The sequence below is a fragment of the Typha angustifolia genome, chromosome 2, assembly GCF_048772165.1.
Source record: "Typha angustifolia cultivar Huaian chromosome 2, ASM4877216v1, whole genome shotgun sequence".
In the NCBI taxonomy this organism is placed as follows: Eukaryota; Viridiplantae; Streptophyta; class Magnoliopsida; order Poales; family Typhaceae; genus Typha; species Typha angustifolia.
The window spans coordinates 6,756,802-6,772,223 of NC_133240.1; the positions used below are offsets into that span (position 1 = coordinate 6,756,802).

Below are 15,422 nucleotides of genomic sequence, written 5' to 3' on the forward strand. Positions count from 1 at the left end.
TGTTTTATAGAAGAGCTTTGGTCATTTAAGTTTTTTTTTTTTTTATATCTCACAATAATATATTTTATCACTAAAATGGACAAGCACAAAGTTACGATGTTGTAAACTTTTCTTTAATAATTTTTGTCCATATCTTTTTAATTTAAAGTATGATTAAGTTTCGATTAAAATCATTACATAGTTTTTCTTTTATCTTCATAGCATCGTATCATATGTCCAAAATATATTATTGATCGGAAAGTTGTGATACACAAGATAAGTAGTTCAGTATCTTAATAAGACGTTGAATAATTTAATATTTATAAAAATAAAATATCTAATTATTTTTTAATAAAAATACTGATATGTATATTAGTGTTTTACGTTTGGCGAAATAAAATGCTTAACAGTTTAGCATTTTACTCGAGGCTACAAAGAAATAGATTTTTTTGGTATTAGGTTTAAGATTTTAGTTTATTTGTATTAAGTTTAAGATTTTTAATTTATTTAAAAGAAGTCTAGTTTGGTAAATAAAAAATAATAATTAAAAAAAAAAAAAAAAAAAAACTCAAAAGAAGTTGCAAAGGCTTGAGCTTGAACCTGCTCACCGCTTACCATTCATTTCTAGGGCACAAATCACACTGCCCTTCGGTCCTTCCTAAAAGCTCAATCGAACCCCCCTCACTCGTAGCTCCGCTCTCCGGTCTCCATACCCCACCTCTAAACCCTAAACCCTCTTCTCCTTCTCGTCGGAAACCGGAGAGAAATGGCGACTTCCGTCCTTCTTCGCGCCATGAGGCGGCGAGAGCTCTCGTCATCTCTCTCGTCTTCCCTCGGATCCGTAAGCTCTCCTCCTTCTCCCTTATCCTTTTGTTCCGTCTCGAATCCGCTCCCTTGAGCTCATGCTTCACTCTTCCTGCGGGTATTCAGTTCATTTATCGTTTCTGGTTACTATATCTTACTAGGATGTCGGGTATCTTGTCCGGTTCATAAAGATCATGGAGTGGTAGGTCGGGAATTTTTGAATGAGTTGTTGGAAGAAGATTTGGATTATAGTACATGAATTTTACTATTCTCTTATTTGTTACTCTATGGGGTTCTGTCGATGTTCGTGCTCTGTGAAGAGTCTTAGCTTGTAATCATGTACAAAATTTTTTTAATACCACATACTCATTAGTCTTGGAGTAGATTTTCGGCCCTTTATAATACTAGTGAGGGAGGATAGATTCACAAATGATTGTCTATAGGTGGATAGTGGATCAAGATGGAAATGGACAGAAACGGGGATGTTTTTGTTTTGAGAGTTTGAGTATGTCCTCTAACGGATTTGTTTGAGTTAATTCTTTTGTTGCTATGTTCACATATCTGTGGTTTGAGATGGGTGTATACGAGTCTGATTACCAGATACCAGATTTGCAAAGTAATATGTTTATTTTCATCTGATTTTTACTGTAACATTATTAGGACGTATGCTTCTTTCAAGTCATTATTCTTGATGAGATAGTTTTATTCCTTCTCGTTGCTGTAATGTTGTGTTTTGTTTCTTCTTTCTTCTTTTTGAATATTAGAGTTGACCATGTAAGCATCTACAGGGGGCTGCATACACATTTTTTCAACCAATACTCCATTTGTCTAATACTCATAATATCATAAGATACATATGTGATCTGATAGAAATAATTGGGACATTTTTATCAATGTTCTTGTTTTAGGTCGATATATTCTTAGGGTTCAATCTGTGTTGTCTGAAGTTTAGATAACTAAAGTTATTGACTTTTCATATTTAAATACTCATGTTATGTATGTTGACATTATACACTATCACTTTATGCAATCAAAGATAATTGGCACCGGAATATATGGAAATGAAGTAATACTAGGGGCTGTCATATATGTTGGAAACGTGCTGATTTTGTTGTTCATAATTGTCCTGAATCTTTAATGTCTTTGTTTTGCTGCAAATATTTCATATTTGTATGAGATAAAGATGAAAGTACATTTCAAAATCCCAAATATAGGATTAGAGGATGCCCTTGAGATAAGTTTAATTTAATTCTTAGTTTATCTTTTGAGTTTTCTAATTTTAGAGGATGTCCTAGATCTTATTCTGTTAAATTGATTTTTTATTTGTTGATTTCGGAAAATCTTTTCATTGGATCTGACTCCTTAGACTTCTATGTTTGCGGTGACTTTAAGCAGAGTTTTTTTGGTAGAACATTTAAAATTGGGATTATTGGCATTCTCTTATTTTGTTAATGATATGCATTCTTGTGCTGTGTTGTATGTTGTCCATCAATGGTTGCGATGATCTAGGATTTGAGCTTGTCTTTTCAGTCCATGGTATGAGTGGTTCAGTGGAGCCTTTATTAGATTATGCAGTTGTATTATATGAAATTTCTAGAGTTTGTTATCTTTCTTCTTTTTCCCTTGTTTTACAGAATTGTGGAATGAAATCTAATTGATTACATGCAATTTTCTGGCTGCATCCTTCTTTGCCTCTCTCACTGAATTATGGAAGAAAATTTTATTTGAATCTCTTCTTCATTTTGCTTAATTTTCATATTTTTTGTTGAATTGCCTTTAGCTTCTTTTTCATCAAGTGTGCTTGGGACTTCTGTTGTGCATTGAGAAGGATTTGCCTGTGGTTCAAATGATGAGTTTTGATTGTTAGTCATGCCTTTTCTCTTGTAATTTAGTTATTATTTATTTATTTATTTTTATTCTTTTATGTTTTGGTTAATTTCTTTTTCACAGGATTAATTATACATTACTATCTTTGGTCTGAAATTTTTTGTGACGTGCCGAGGGTATTGCTTGCATTCATAACTTCTTTTCTCTTCTTGGTTCTATATTTGAGACTGGAATGTTTTGTAGAATAAATGGAGGAATGTTGTGCAATGTTATATAAAAAGATAAATCATGTGATAGTTTGACTGTATCTTTGATTCTCTGATATATATGAATTATCCTAAACTACTGGATGGGCAAGTTCAAAATTGTTCTGAATCCAGCAGTCAAATCATTTTGTTAACATTGTTGTGTAATCAAATGTAAAACTTACTCATTGATTACCTATTTAGTACATCTTCAGAGAGTCATTATTCTGCATTGGTGGTTTGTTGCTCTCCTATTTTGTGATGCCAAACTAGAATGGAAAATATTATTTATCTGATTTCTGAATAGTATAGTTGTAAAATGCTTATTTGATAATATTACGATATGCTGCATAATCCTGCTTTTGTTGGTTGTGCAGTTTTCTGGTAATGCAAGTGCATCATGGGCTGGTTCCTCTTTGGGCTATAAATGGGCAAGTCTTGTCAGACCATTTAGGTATAATATAAAAGACTTAATGTCAACATCAGGTTATTTGAATTGCTTATTTCATAATTTCGTTTAATTGGAATGGATTCTTGATTTTTCAGTTCGAAACCAGCTGGGAATGATGTTATTGGAATTGATTTGGGGACTACAAATTCCTGTGTTTCTGTTATGGAGGGAAAGGTTTGAATCCTTTGATCTTCTTTCAGTTGTTTCTAGCTACTGTAACATCTCATGCTTACAATTTTCTTTCCTTTATCTATATTACTTTCAGAATCCTAAGGTGATAGAGAATTCTGAAGGAGCCCGTACTACACCATCTGTTGTGGCTTTTAATCAGAAAGGAGAACTTCTTGTTGGCACTCCAGCCAAACGTCAGGCAGTAACCAATCCAACCAACACCGTTTTTGGGACCAAGCGATTGATAGGTCGTCGTTTCGATGATCCTCAGACACAGAAGGAGATGAAAATGGTTCCCTACAAGATAGTCAAGGCTCCTAATGGAGATGCATGGGTTGAAGCAAATGGTCAACAATACTCGCCTAGCCAGATCGGTGCTTTTGTTTTGACTAAGATGAAAGAAACTGCTGAATCTTATCTTGGAAAGTCTGTCTCCAAGGCAGTAATCACTGTTCCAGCATATTTTAATGATGCCCAGAGGCAGGCAACTAAAGATGCAGGGAGAATTGCTGGTCTAGATGTACAGAGAATAATCAACGAGCCAACTGCTGCTGCACTTTCATATGGATTAAATAATAGGGAGGGTCTCATAGCAGTATTTGATCTTGGAGGTGGAACTTTTGATGTTTCAATCTTAGAGATATCTAGTGGTGTATTTGAGGTATGTATGATGCCTGGAAGGTCTGTTCCTTTGTATCTTAGATCTAGAATGATATGATATGGTTCTTGGTTTCAGGTGAAAGCAACAAATGGTGATACTTTCTTGGGCGGAGAGGATTTTGACAATACTCTGTTGGAGTTCTTGGTGAGTGAGTTTAAGAGAACAGATGCTATAGATCTTTCAAAAGACAGGCTGGCACTTCAAAGACTACGAGAAGCAGCTGAGAAAGCCAAAATTGAGCTTTCGTCAACATCACAGACAGAGATTAATTTACCATTTATAACAGCTGATGCTTCAGGAGCAAAGCATTTGAATATTACTCTGACAAGATCAAAATTTGAGAGTCTTGTGAATAGCTTGATTGAAAGGACCATTAACCCATGTAAAAGCTGTTTGAAGGATGCTGGCATAACAGTTAAGGAAGTTGATGAGGTTCTTCTTGTAGGTGGGATGACAAGAGTCCCAAAAGTTCAGGAAATTGTTTCTGATATTTTTGGGAAGGCTCCAAGCAAGGGAGTAAATCCAGATGAAGCTGTTGCAATGGGAGCTGCTATTCAAGGTGGCATTCTTCGTGGAGATGTCAAAGAGTTGCTCCTATTAGATGTCACCCCCTTGTCACTTGGTATAGAGACCCTTGGTGGAATCTTTACAAGGTTGATCAACAGGAATACTACCATTCCTACAAAAAAGAGTCAGGTAAAATTTTACATAATATTAGAAAGAAACTTTAGTTTTAAGCTGGTGATCTTTCAAGGACTGTCGTGCTGAAGGCACGTGCCTTGCTAATACCCAATTGGCACGGCACGTGCTGCTCGACATGGTTTTTGGTTTGAATGTACATATTAAAGTTTATGTTAGACTTTTAATCCTTGGATAATGTCGTAAATAACCTAGTTTATTAAAGATATAGCTATAATCAAACATGGTACAACACATAATATAATTGAATATATTCATTGATTGACAATAGTTCAATAATTAAAATTAAAATGTAGCTAAATGTAGTTTTTTTGCTGAAATTTTAGTTAAAAATTATTAAGTTTGAATTTCAAATCAACTTATATAGAGTTAATGTATATTGATTTTGACCCAATTTGAATGAATTTGACATTATTAACTAAGACTTTTTTTTTGAAATTTGGGAAAGATGATTCCTACATTTTGAATAGTATTTTTCATAGATCTAATAAAACAAAGCTAGATCTATTATTGTTATACCCTAAATTAGTTATTGGGTACATCCCATGCTGGGTGCTAATAGTTCATTTGCATGGCAAATGCTGGTTGGCACACTTGTGCTAACCGGCACAACCATCCTTACTTTGCTAAGCCCATATTATGAGTATTTACAGCTTGTTTAGATTGCTAGTTAACCTGTGCAAAACCATAAAATGCTATTTGTATATGTAGTTAGCTGTCTGATTCCAAAGGAAGCTATCATTAAAGTAGGTGGAATATAACTTGCTACTGTTGGGCTGAACTGAAGCATATTGATGTTGGAGACTCAAATGTTAGTTGGATCGGTAACTCTATAAGATAAAGATAAAGTAGGGCTACTACTCTTACTGATGTTGGAGAATCAAATCTTAGTTGGACTGGTATCTCTACTAGATAAAGTAAAGTTACTACTCTATCTAGACATCTTCATGTGAGGGGGGATACAGGATAACATGAACACATTGATATGGAAAATCGTAAGAACTATGATATGGGTTGGCAAAGATAAGGAAGCAAGCAGTTGTATGAAGGTATATTACTAGCTTTAAGAGTACGCTGTAGATTGTTAATGCTTGTCTCTTGAATAATTTATGAAACCTAGGAATTAATTAGCATCATTATTTGTTCAACTAGAAAACATCATAAGTTGGAGATGGAAAGAGAAAAAAGGGCATTTGCATAGGTAGAAGACACTAACAAATTGCTTTTGCATCTGTACCTTTTGGACAAAAAATAGAGTATGATTTCATCAATGGAGATGCGGACAGTTTCCAAGTTCGAAGGAGGCATTTTTCTAAGCTCTTACTTTTGAATGTGCATATTTAAAAACGTTAGTCCTTTGGAGAGTATGTATGCAAATTACCTTTGAGAGAGCTAAGAAATCATTTTGTGAATGATAGATATACAAAAGAACAAAAAAAAAAGAAAAAAGAATAGAAGTATAAAACACACTCTTAAAAGTGTAATGACCTATTGTAGTGAGAGCAACATTCATATTTGGACAATGAAAATTTTATTTATCTTTGTCTCAGAGTAGAATAACTCTTCAATGCTTGAAATTTTCAGTTGAATGCTCACTAGAAAAGGAAATATCTTTCTTCATTTGCTAGTAAGCAAGTGCAAGTATGCAAGAATGTATGCTCGAATAGTGACTGCCTAGCTATGATAATGTGTTTAAAATGTTTAAGTAGCTACTGATCTCCATTCTGTGCCAAATGACCTACCATTTCTACTACCATTAAAATTTTATGAAAGGTAACTTATGTGACCATATATATATATATATATATATATTTTGTGAGCTATAAATAGCCTTATCATCCTTGTTATTGCTGTTATAACTTATCATTTCCTTCAAAAAGTGAAACATCTAGGGTGTTACAAAAAGTATCTTGGCACTTATACAGCCACCCAATCCCCAATAAGGACTGTTGCATTAGGTAGCTTGACATCAACATAAAACATTTGTTAAGAAAACTTGTAATAGAATCTTAATGCACTAAATAGAGATCAATGGAGAAAAAGGGTCGGTATAGCCAACTTCAAATATTCGGGATTAAGGATTGGTTGCTTACTTGCTATAGTTATCATAGGATACTTGAGAGTAATTGATATACACATCTGAATCATAAATTATCATTATTGAAATAGACAGCATTTACCATGTTAAATTATGTCTATTAGCCACATTCTGCTGGCAATATCAAAATGTTTGAATCCCTTTTGTGCTATTTCCTTAGGAACTGATAGATATTTGTTTGCCGTCTTCTGTTCACAATATTTTTTTTTCCGTATTCTTTCTGAAGTGGAATGGTGCTGGAGAAAATGTTATTGTCATGTGCTTTTGAAGTACTTAAGTTATCAGCATCGAGTGTAATAATATATATGACAGCTAAAACATTTCTCTTTTACTTGTTTGGCTTGAATGTTTTTCCATTCTTATCAGGGGTTATCAACTCATCATCTGTTAGTGTGAATTTGAACTCATGTACTTCACATATAAGAAAAGAAGGATAGTATTTGAAGTTAATTAGATGCTGGAGGATGTTGTATTCTTTGATCTTTTATCTATATGTTAGAAGACCCTAATATTCTTGTTTTAGATTCTTCCACCTTACGTATGAATCATGTAATATTTTATTAACCTGTGATGTTGCAAAATGTAATGTTTGAAGGATACTGCATTTTTCCATCTTTGATTAAGTAACTAGAGGACTTTAAGCATTGGCATTGATGCTTTCTTTCAGGTATTCTCTACAGCAGCTGACAACCAAACTCAGGTTGGTGTCCGCGTGCTGCAAGGTGAGCGTGAAATGGCTGCGGACAACAAGTCCTTGGGTGAGTTTGAGCTTGTGGGCATTCCCCCAGCTCCAAGAGGCATGCCACAGATTGAGGTCACATTCGACATTGATGCCAATGGGATTGTGACAGTCTCCGCGAAAGATAAGGCCACAGGAAAGGAGCAGCAGATCACTATTCGCTCATCTGGAGGGCTTTCAGAAGATGAGATTGAGAAAATGGTCAAGGAAGCCGAGCTTCATGCTCAGAAGGATCAGGAGAGGAAAGCTCTGATTGATATCAAGAACAGTGCGGATACCACTATTTATAGTATCGAGAAGAGCTTAAATGAATACAGGGACAAGATTCCTGCTGAGGTAGCTTCAGAGATCGAGTCAGCAATAGCAGATCTTCGCCAAGAGATGGCGGGAGACAGTGTTGACCAGATAAAGGCAAAGCTTGATGCCGCAAATAAAGCCGTCTCAAAGATTGGGGAGCACATGAGCAAAGGTTCAGGTGGATCATCTGGTGGACCTCAGGGTGGTGATCAGGCCCCCGAGGCAGAGTATGAAGAGGCAAAGAAGTAATTACATTAGCTGCTAATATATTCCTTAACAAAGATTAATGATTACAAGTTGGCATCATGCATCACGGTGCTTAAATTCTGCTAGAGGATATGTCCCTTGTTAAATTTTGCATCTTTCTTCCTTGTGTAATAAGAAAACTACCATATTAGGCAGTGCTGGTGACATTTGATTTTGAACTTAACAAATCAAATGGTATGTCCCACAATCAATTGTTTGAGTCGTTTTCTTTTTCCATGGCCTTTGTATGTTATCTAGTAATGCTCGAATCTTTTGAGTATTCAGAATTGTGTCACTTTCGATTCCTTGTTTGATTTATATTCTAGATCATAACGATTCAGGTTGCTATCACCATCTATCTACCATCTGCAAGGGAAGCTAGATAGTATTCTATTATTCTATTTGAAGATGGTTAACTTTCCTTGAATCAGAGCAATCAACCGTGTAATTATATGTTCAATTTTTTTTTATGTTAATACCCTTCTACATACACTTCGAGCCTCACTAATTAACTATAAAAAGACGAAAAATTATCTTTATTCTTGTTTTTATACATTTATAAGAATATTAATGTCATTTTATCCACCAAGTTATTAAAATTTGAACTCATAGATTTCAAAAAGTAACATGAAGGATTCTCAAAAAAAAAAATCTAACACACAAGAGGATACACATAAATTTAAAAAAAAGAAGAAGAAAAAACCCCAAAGAATTTCCCCTTTAGCGAGATCACCCTTTCACTGGTGGCCCCAGAATTGAATCTTTCAATTCCAGGCTTTGCAATATCTGCTAACAGAAAGCTTTCCCTTTTCTCAAGCAACTCAGTTAAAATAAGTCCTCTCTCACATTTAGTATACAAAAATAAAGACCAAACAATTATTTAATCTGGGGGTGGCACTGGCATATCAACACCACAATCTGAATCTTGTTGTTCATGAATCTAAGTAGCACCAAATGAGTTCCAACTTAATGCTCACCCTCATTGTCTTACTTTATAAGAAAAGAATATTATCAGAAAATATATGGCATTATCTTTTTCTAAACTTTCAGTCTCTCTTTAACAGAGTGTATCATCTAAAAGAGATATGGTAGAGATCCTGAATGTATTTAATTCTCAGTTGCAAATTCTTCAACTGAATCTTTTTATATATGATATTTGTAGCTTTTAAAACGTATCTTAATATATAATGCTACTATTTAATTGAGGTTGCTCTTTCCAATTATCATATGTGGATGACCCCATCTTTGATTTACTTGCATTATTTAAGTCTAATCTTGTCTGAGTGCCTTGCTCTAATTTGCTTTCAACTCGAACTTAATACTAATCATTTAGTATTAGACAAATTTATCATAATCACGCTAAATTTTTATCTTAATTAGCATTTATATCCTACCATATTGATATTTAACCTTTGATGTCTCAAAACTCAAAAGCACTCTTAAATTAAGTTACTTTTTAAGGATAGTAAGAAATATTCCTTTGTTGTCTTTAAAATCATGTCCCCCTTTTAATTTTTATTAAATCTTAAAATACTTTCTCAATAGTATTACGGTATGTGTCCAAATGTCTGCTGTGCACATAGACTAATGACCTCAAACGTAAGAATACAAGATCACGACTATGTCGAGTGATCAATATGATTCACACCAATTAAAGGGATTGAATGACGAATATCTATATGATACTGTGATGAATGATAATAAAGGTGAAACATATAGTGTTTTTAATAAATTTTTCTTAATTTTACTGTCATTGTCTTAGGACTATAACAACTAACCTAACACTGGACTTATCCAAGTGTCTTAATTATGCTCTTATGCCATGCTTTTCATTGGATTTGCTCAACTTCTCTATCCTTCAGATCATTTCATCAGAAGAGTTTCTAAATTCTATGGAGAGGTTGTGGTTCTCTGCACCCAAGGCAGTAGAAGTTTCACACAACCTGTTGACATGGCATTAGCAGCCAAATGATTCTACAAAACATATCCAAGCTTGTAGAAACTTCCTGCACCAGATCTGCATAGGATCTGCTGGGGTATACACAGTGATATGCCAAGAAAAAAAAATAAAGAAAAAATCTGATGCTTTTAAAATCAAGTTGGACAAACTTAGTCTGATGCCATTGGCAAAAAGTCTTAATATCTTTCATTGTTTTTATGATCATTGGTGGTCACCTCCCTTTCAATTCTTTTGTGTTCTTAGATTCCAAACTCCAGAGTAGTTTAGACTTTAAAGAAGCTTCTCCTCTCTTAAAATCCAATAGAACTAACCATTTGATGTAGCCATGGAGCCATAGTGGAAGAACACATCACCAAGATGAATTTTGAATTTAAATGCTGTATAATTAAAGGGAGGAGGCATCATCTTACTCTGCAACAGTGTTAATTGTTGGAAGATTTTAGGGCATTCCATCCTTCAATGAGGTTTGCAGTTTGACTTACATAATTATACATCTTTGTCATTCACCATGACATGCACCTACTTCTACTGGTCCAAGATGTTGGGTATTTGTTGATAATATAAGTGGGTTAGTAAAAAAAAACTTTGGAGATAAGCTAGGATTATGTGTTTCAAATAAGTTTGTCATAAAATTTAATAGCACATGATATTGGTTATCTTATAGTTTTGAATCAATTGGTTATCTAACATGACATCGAAGCTTTTTTTTATAATTTTTCTTCTATATTTTCAAGGTCATGGTTTTAAATCCCGTTAGCTCAGTTTGTTTCCTAGTTTCTAATATTACAATATAGTGAGCAGCATATCTTATTATTTGTTAACGTGCACATATACAACATTATGCTATACATTATTTGGTCCGTTATCTATCAGCTTAAGTTTTTTAGTTTGCTAATTACCTAATAATTTTATCTTACATTTAACTTTCACTCAAATTATACTTAATTTATTTTCTTCAAGATATTCAAATCTACCCCAAAAAATCACTCCACTTCTTTACACCCAAAAAATGGACATGTACTTGTTTGTGTATAATAATATAGCTAAAAGTTAGCTAAGATCACTCACTACTTGCATCCATTATTGTATGCAAGTTGATAGCATGCCAGTATTTAATAAGAGGTGTGTTATAGTACCTTATATAACGATAAGATCAGATAAAAATTTACTAGTGTGACAAAACTTTCAATGAAAGCAACAAGAAGCAGCAAACCACTCAACCAGTAAATATAGTGGTGTTCTCATGAGGTGCTTTCTTGCTCATATCCTAGTTGTTGTGATTGATATAAGTTATGCTTGTCTCTTTTCTCTTGGTTACAATTGGAAACTATCAATTCTTCTTTCCATTAATAATCTAAATAATTTACGCAAGAGATTAAAAATGAGAGTACGATTTCAAGTCTTTACAAACTCCAGCACTTTCGCGATAAACCCTAGCCCTAGCCCTCACTTTTAGAAAGGCGGTATGCAAAACCCTAATACCACTAAGGTTTAATGATTTAATGCGTTCTGATGAACGGTTGAAATAAGATTCTACGGTAGGTATACCAAGAACTAAATTGATATCTTATAAACTATTTTACGTACCTTTAAACGAAAGTATAACCGGTACTTCCGATAAATTTTTTTATTTTTATTCTATAGAGTATTATACAATTTGAATCTCTGGATAAAGAGAGAGTTAATTATTAGAAGGTAAAACTTAGGAATTCGTCAACTTGTGTGTCTTAATGTTGTATGTATGTTAGCCTTCCTACCTACCTACCAGTAGATAATGGATGAATCCAGCAGGTCTTCCATAGTTAGGTGTGAAGTCTCTCTCAGTACGTTTTGAGGTTTATGTATGCATATTGTTGGTAAGTGTTGAGGTGGATGACAGCAACTACATATTCAGAGATCCAATACACACGTGAGGTTATGTTGGATTTTGTCTTCTGCTGTGTGGTCTCCGGACTACAAGGAGTTGTTTGCCAATAAGAGGAGGGGATCTCAATAACATTTCATTGCCATTAACATGGTGACATGCTTATCTTGATGAGTCATGCAAGACTTCATTGTTGACCATTTGTGTGGTGATGGGCACCTAATAGTATGTTTGTTGTTCTTATTGTTGTTCTTATGGTTGTTGGTGTTTGAAATAACGAGCAGTGATTCGGTGCAGGTCGATTTCCGGTAGGCATGCCCGTTGAAAAAGGCAAACCTAGATTCTCTCTTCTTCTTCATTTTCTCCGTAATACATAATATTAATTGATGACCGTCGGATATGCATGACTAATGTGATAGTATCTTTATACTTACTGAATAAAAAAAAAAATAATAATAATAACTTAAGCAATAAAAGAAAAGTATGTACATACATAAAGGAAGCCTTAAACTGAGAAAAGGAAAGGGCACTCAAGCTTACAAAATAGATGAGCAAGCATACATAATTTACAATTTACACCCTCCAAAACCAGGAATATCATACACGCCATTCTTAACTTAACCTGCGCCGCGGCCTCAGCGTAACCTTCAGCGGGGCGGCCATCTCACAGGACAGCCTCAGGACCTCTCCCAGATGGACGCGTGTCCCATCGGCCGGCGGCAGCCACTGGAACTCGTGGAGCAAGTACGCCACCCAGTAGCTGACCGTGGACATCGCCAGGGACTTCCCCGGGCAGCTCCGCCTGCCCGAGCCAAACGGAGCCAGCCTCAGGTCCGAACCCGTTACCGGTAACTCGACCGGCCCGACTCCGACGAACCGGCCCGGCCTGAACTCGTCCGGCTCGTCCCACACGCGCGGGTCGTGCGTGATGGCCCACATGTTGACCATGGCGGTGGTGCCAGCTGGCACGAGGTGGCCAGCCACGCGGACGTCCGACGTGGCGAGGCGGGCCCAGGAGAGGAGTGGGCCCGGGGGGTGGAGCCGGAGGACTTCCTTGACGACCGCTTGGAGGTAAGCGAGGTAAGCGGTGTCGCGTTCGGTCACCGCCCGGTGCGGTGTCACGACCCGGTCGAGCTCCTCGTGGACCCGCGCCTGCACGTCCTGGTGGAGCACCAGCCGCGCGAGCACCCACTCTATCAGCACCGCCACGGTGTCCGTACCGCGGAATATCATCTCCTGCGAGAGGGGACGTATTTGTTTTGCAATTAAGACCATTCTTTCTTGTTGAGGGGGTGATGTGCAAAAAAAAAGAGCCCTTATATTTATTTTAATAACTAACTCACCCAGAGAACCGCAACCATGTCGGGATCGGATAGCATATCGCTTCCCTCCAGGGACAGCAGAACGTCGACAAAATCACGAGCGGTCTCCTCCTCCTCATCGTTTCCGGCTCGGTGCTCGTCAATGATCCGGTTCACAAAGCTGTTCACTCTGGGGACGAGCCGGTCGCACCTGGACCGGATGCGCTGCAAGTCGAACCGGGCCAGGAACGGCAGATGGTCCGACCAATTAACCCGGCCCAGGAGATGGTATCCTTCTTCCACCATCGATCTCAACTCCTCCATCTCCGCGCTCTCCTCCTCGATCTCGTACTTCTTCCCGAACACGGACCACATGATGTTGTTCAACGAGGCTAGTTTAATTACCTTCCTGACCTCGATTTGGTGGGCCCCGGTGAGGGCATCACTACTCTTCAGGGCTTTAACCATTTGGGCCGCGATCTCCGAGCGGTGCACCGCCGAGGCCGTGATTTGCTTCGGGGAGAAGAGATGGACGGCGGCGATGCGGCGGAGCGACCGCCAGTAGACGCCGTAGGGGGCGAAGCCGATGGCGCGGTGGAACATGAGCCCGTAGGCCGATTCTTTTACGGGCCGGTCGGCGAAGGCCGAGCTGGTTAGGATCTCCCTAGCGACATCCGGGTCGGCGGTCACGACAGCCCGGGTGTCGCCGAGGGTGAACGCCATCAGCCGTTTGGCTCCGGTTGCGTCAGCGACGGCGGCCAGCTTTCGGTGCGCTAAGCCGGCCATGAGGCCCATAGAGCCTAAGACCGGGAGACCCCTGGGCCCAGGGATATAATGATCCCCGAAGCTCAGGGGCCATCCCGTGCTCCGCCAGTACCTCCCCCATGCTGGGCCGCCGGGAGCGACCCAGTGGAGGAAGGAGCTGGCGAAACTGGCGAGAAGAAAGGCGAGACCGACGAAGAGGAGGCAGGAAGGGTATGAGTCAACGGTTGGAGAAGGAGACAGGATCGACCTGCTTCCCACTACGGACTCCATTTGTGTGCGTGTGTTTCTTTTCTGAGACTCAGGTTTACTCTCTCTCCCTTTTAGTACCCAAGCGGAACACTCGAGTGTCTATGAAAAGGACGAGGGGGGTCTGTTGCCCCTTTTATAGGGCCTAACAATTAACTCGACGTAAATATTCGTCTAAAAAACCATCGACACACAACTTTTTATTAGTAAAAATAAAAATAAAAATAATGGAAGTAAAAGCGGAAGAATTTTCTTTTACCGCGGAGGGCGGAGCGCCGCCAGAACAACGAGAGGACAAAGTAACGGAACGGAAAACAACGTGCGGAGGCGAGAGGAGAGTCCGCCACGTGGTGGTCGCGTGGCGGTATACTGTCGGATGCCACTGGTGGGAGTCTCACGTGAAGCCCACGCCGCACTGTACCGCCATGGGGCACGAATCACGAGGCCCTGTCGCTTAAATCTGTCTCCCTGTCTCTTACGTGTCGCGAACTAATTGGCGATCGCACTGCACCGAACATGGGGCACCGGACTAGATCGTCCCCACGTAAACTCCTCTCGGCTCGCAGGAGAATGTCGATCCTGCCCTCCTTTCATCAGAGATGGCATCATTAAATGATATATATATATATATATGGAAACGTATTAAGGAGATCATTAGTTAACTACTAAGAAGTATTAATACTCGAGTTGTTAGCTTCGTGCCTCGGTGTATATATATATATATATATGGAAACGTATTAAGGAGATCATTAGTTAACTACTAAGAAGTATTAATACTCGAGTTGTTAGCTTCGTGCCTCGGTGTATACTTGCGTGCATGCCGTAGTTATGACGACACTATAATAATATTGAGTTCCATATGAATTGCGTATAGGTATAGTTATAGTGGGAAAGCTCGAGACGATCAACCACAAACATGCATATGATATACATATTATATATATATATATATATATATATATATATATATATATATGTTCGTCAAAACTTGTGAATCAAGCACGTAGTATACCTTTTGTTCTATGGAAAATGCTCACATAATTGGCCTATTGCTTAAAACTAACTCGTT

At 37.8% G+C, this 15,422-nt stretch overlaps 2 protein-coding genes across 2 annotated transcripts; one reads left to right on the top strand and one right to left on the bottom strand.

Moving 5' to 3' along the window:
• The first annotated feature begins 594 nt into the window (after nt 1–594).
• Nucleotides 595–8,454, top strand: LOC140770137 (heat shock 70 kDa protein, mitochondrial-like). Its single transcript, XM_073111161.1, has 6 exons — nt 595–820; nt 3,233–3,309; nt 3,402–3,480; nt 3,572–4,138; nt 4,214–4,834; nt 7,603–8,454. The coding sequence occupies exons 1-6, from the start codon at nt 746–748 to the stop codon at nt 8,218–8,220; spliced, it is 2,037 nt and encodes a 678-aa protein (XP_072967262.1). The 5' UTR covers nt 595–745; the 3' UTR covers nt 8,221–8,454.
• Nucleotides 8,455–12,527: 4,073 nt separating this feature from the next.
• On the bottom strand, nt 12,528–14,439 carry LOC140771356 (cytochrome P450 78A9-like). The gene is made up of 2 exons (XM_073112868.1): nt 13,385–14,439; nt 12,528–13,277 (listed from the first exon to the last, which is right to left on the bottom strand). The coding sequence occupies exons 1-2, from the start codon at nt 14,375–14,377 to the stop codon at nt 12,654–12,656; spliced, it is 1,617 nt and encodes a 538-aa protein (XP_072968969.1). The 5' UTR covers nt 14,378–14,439; the 3' UTR covers nt 12,528–12,653.
• Between the last annotated feature and the right edge of the window lie 983 nt (nt 14,440–15,422).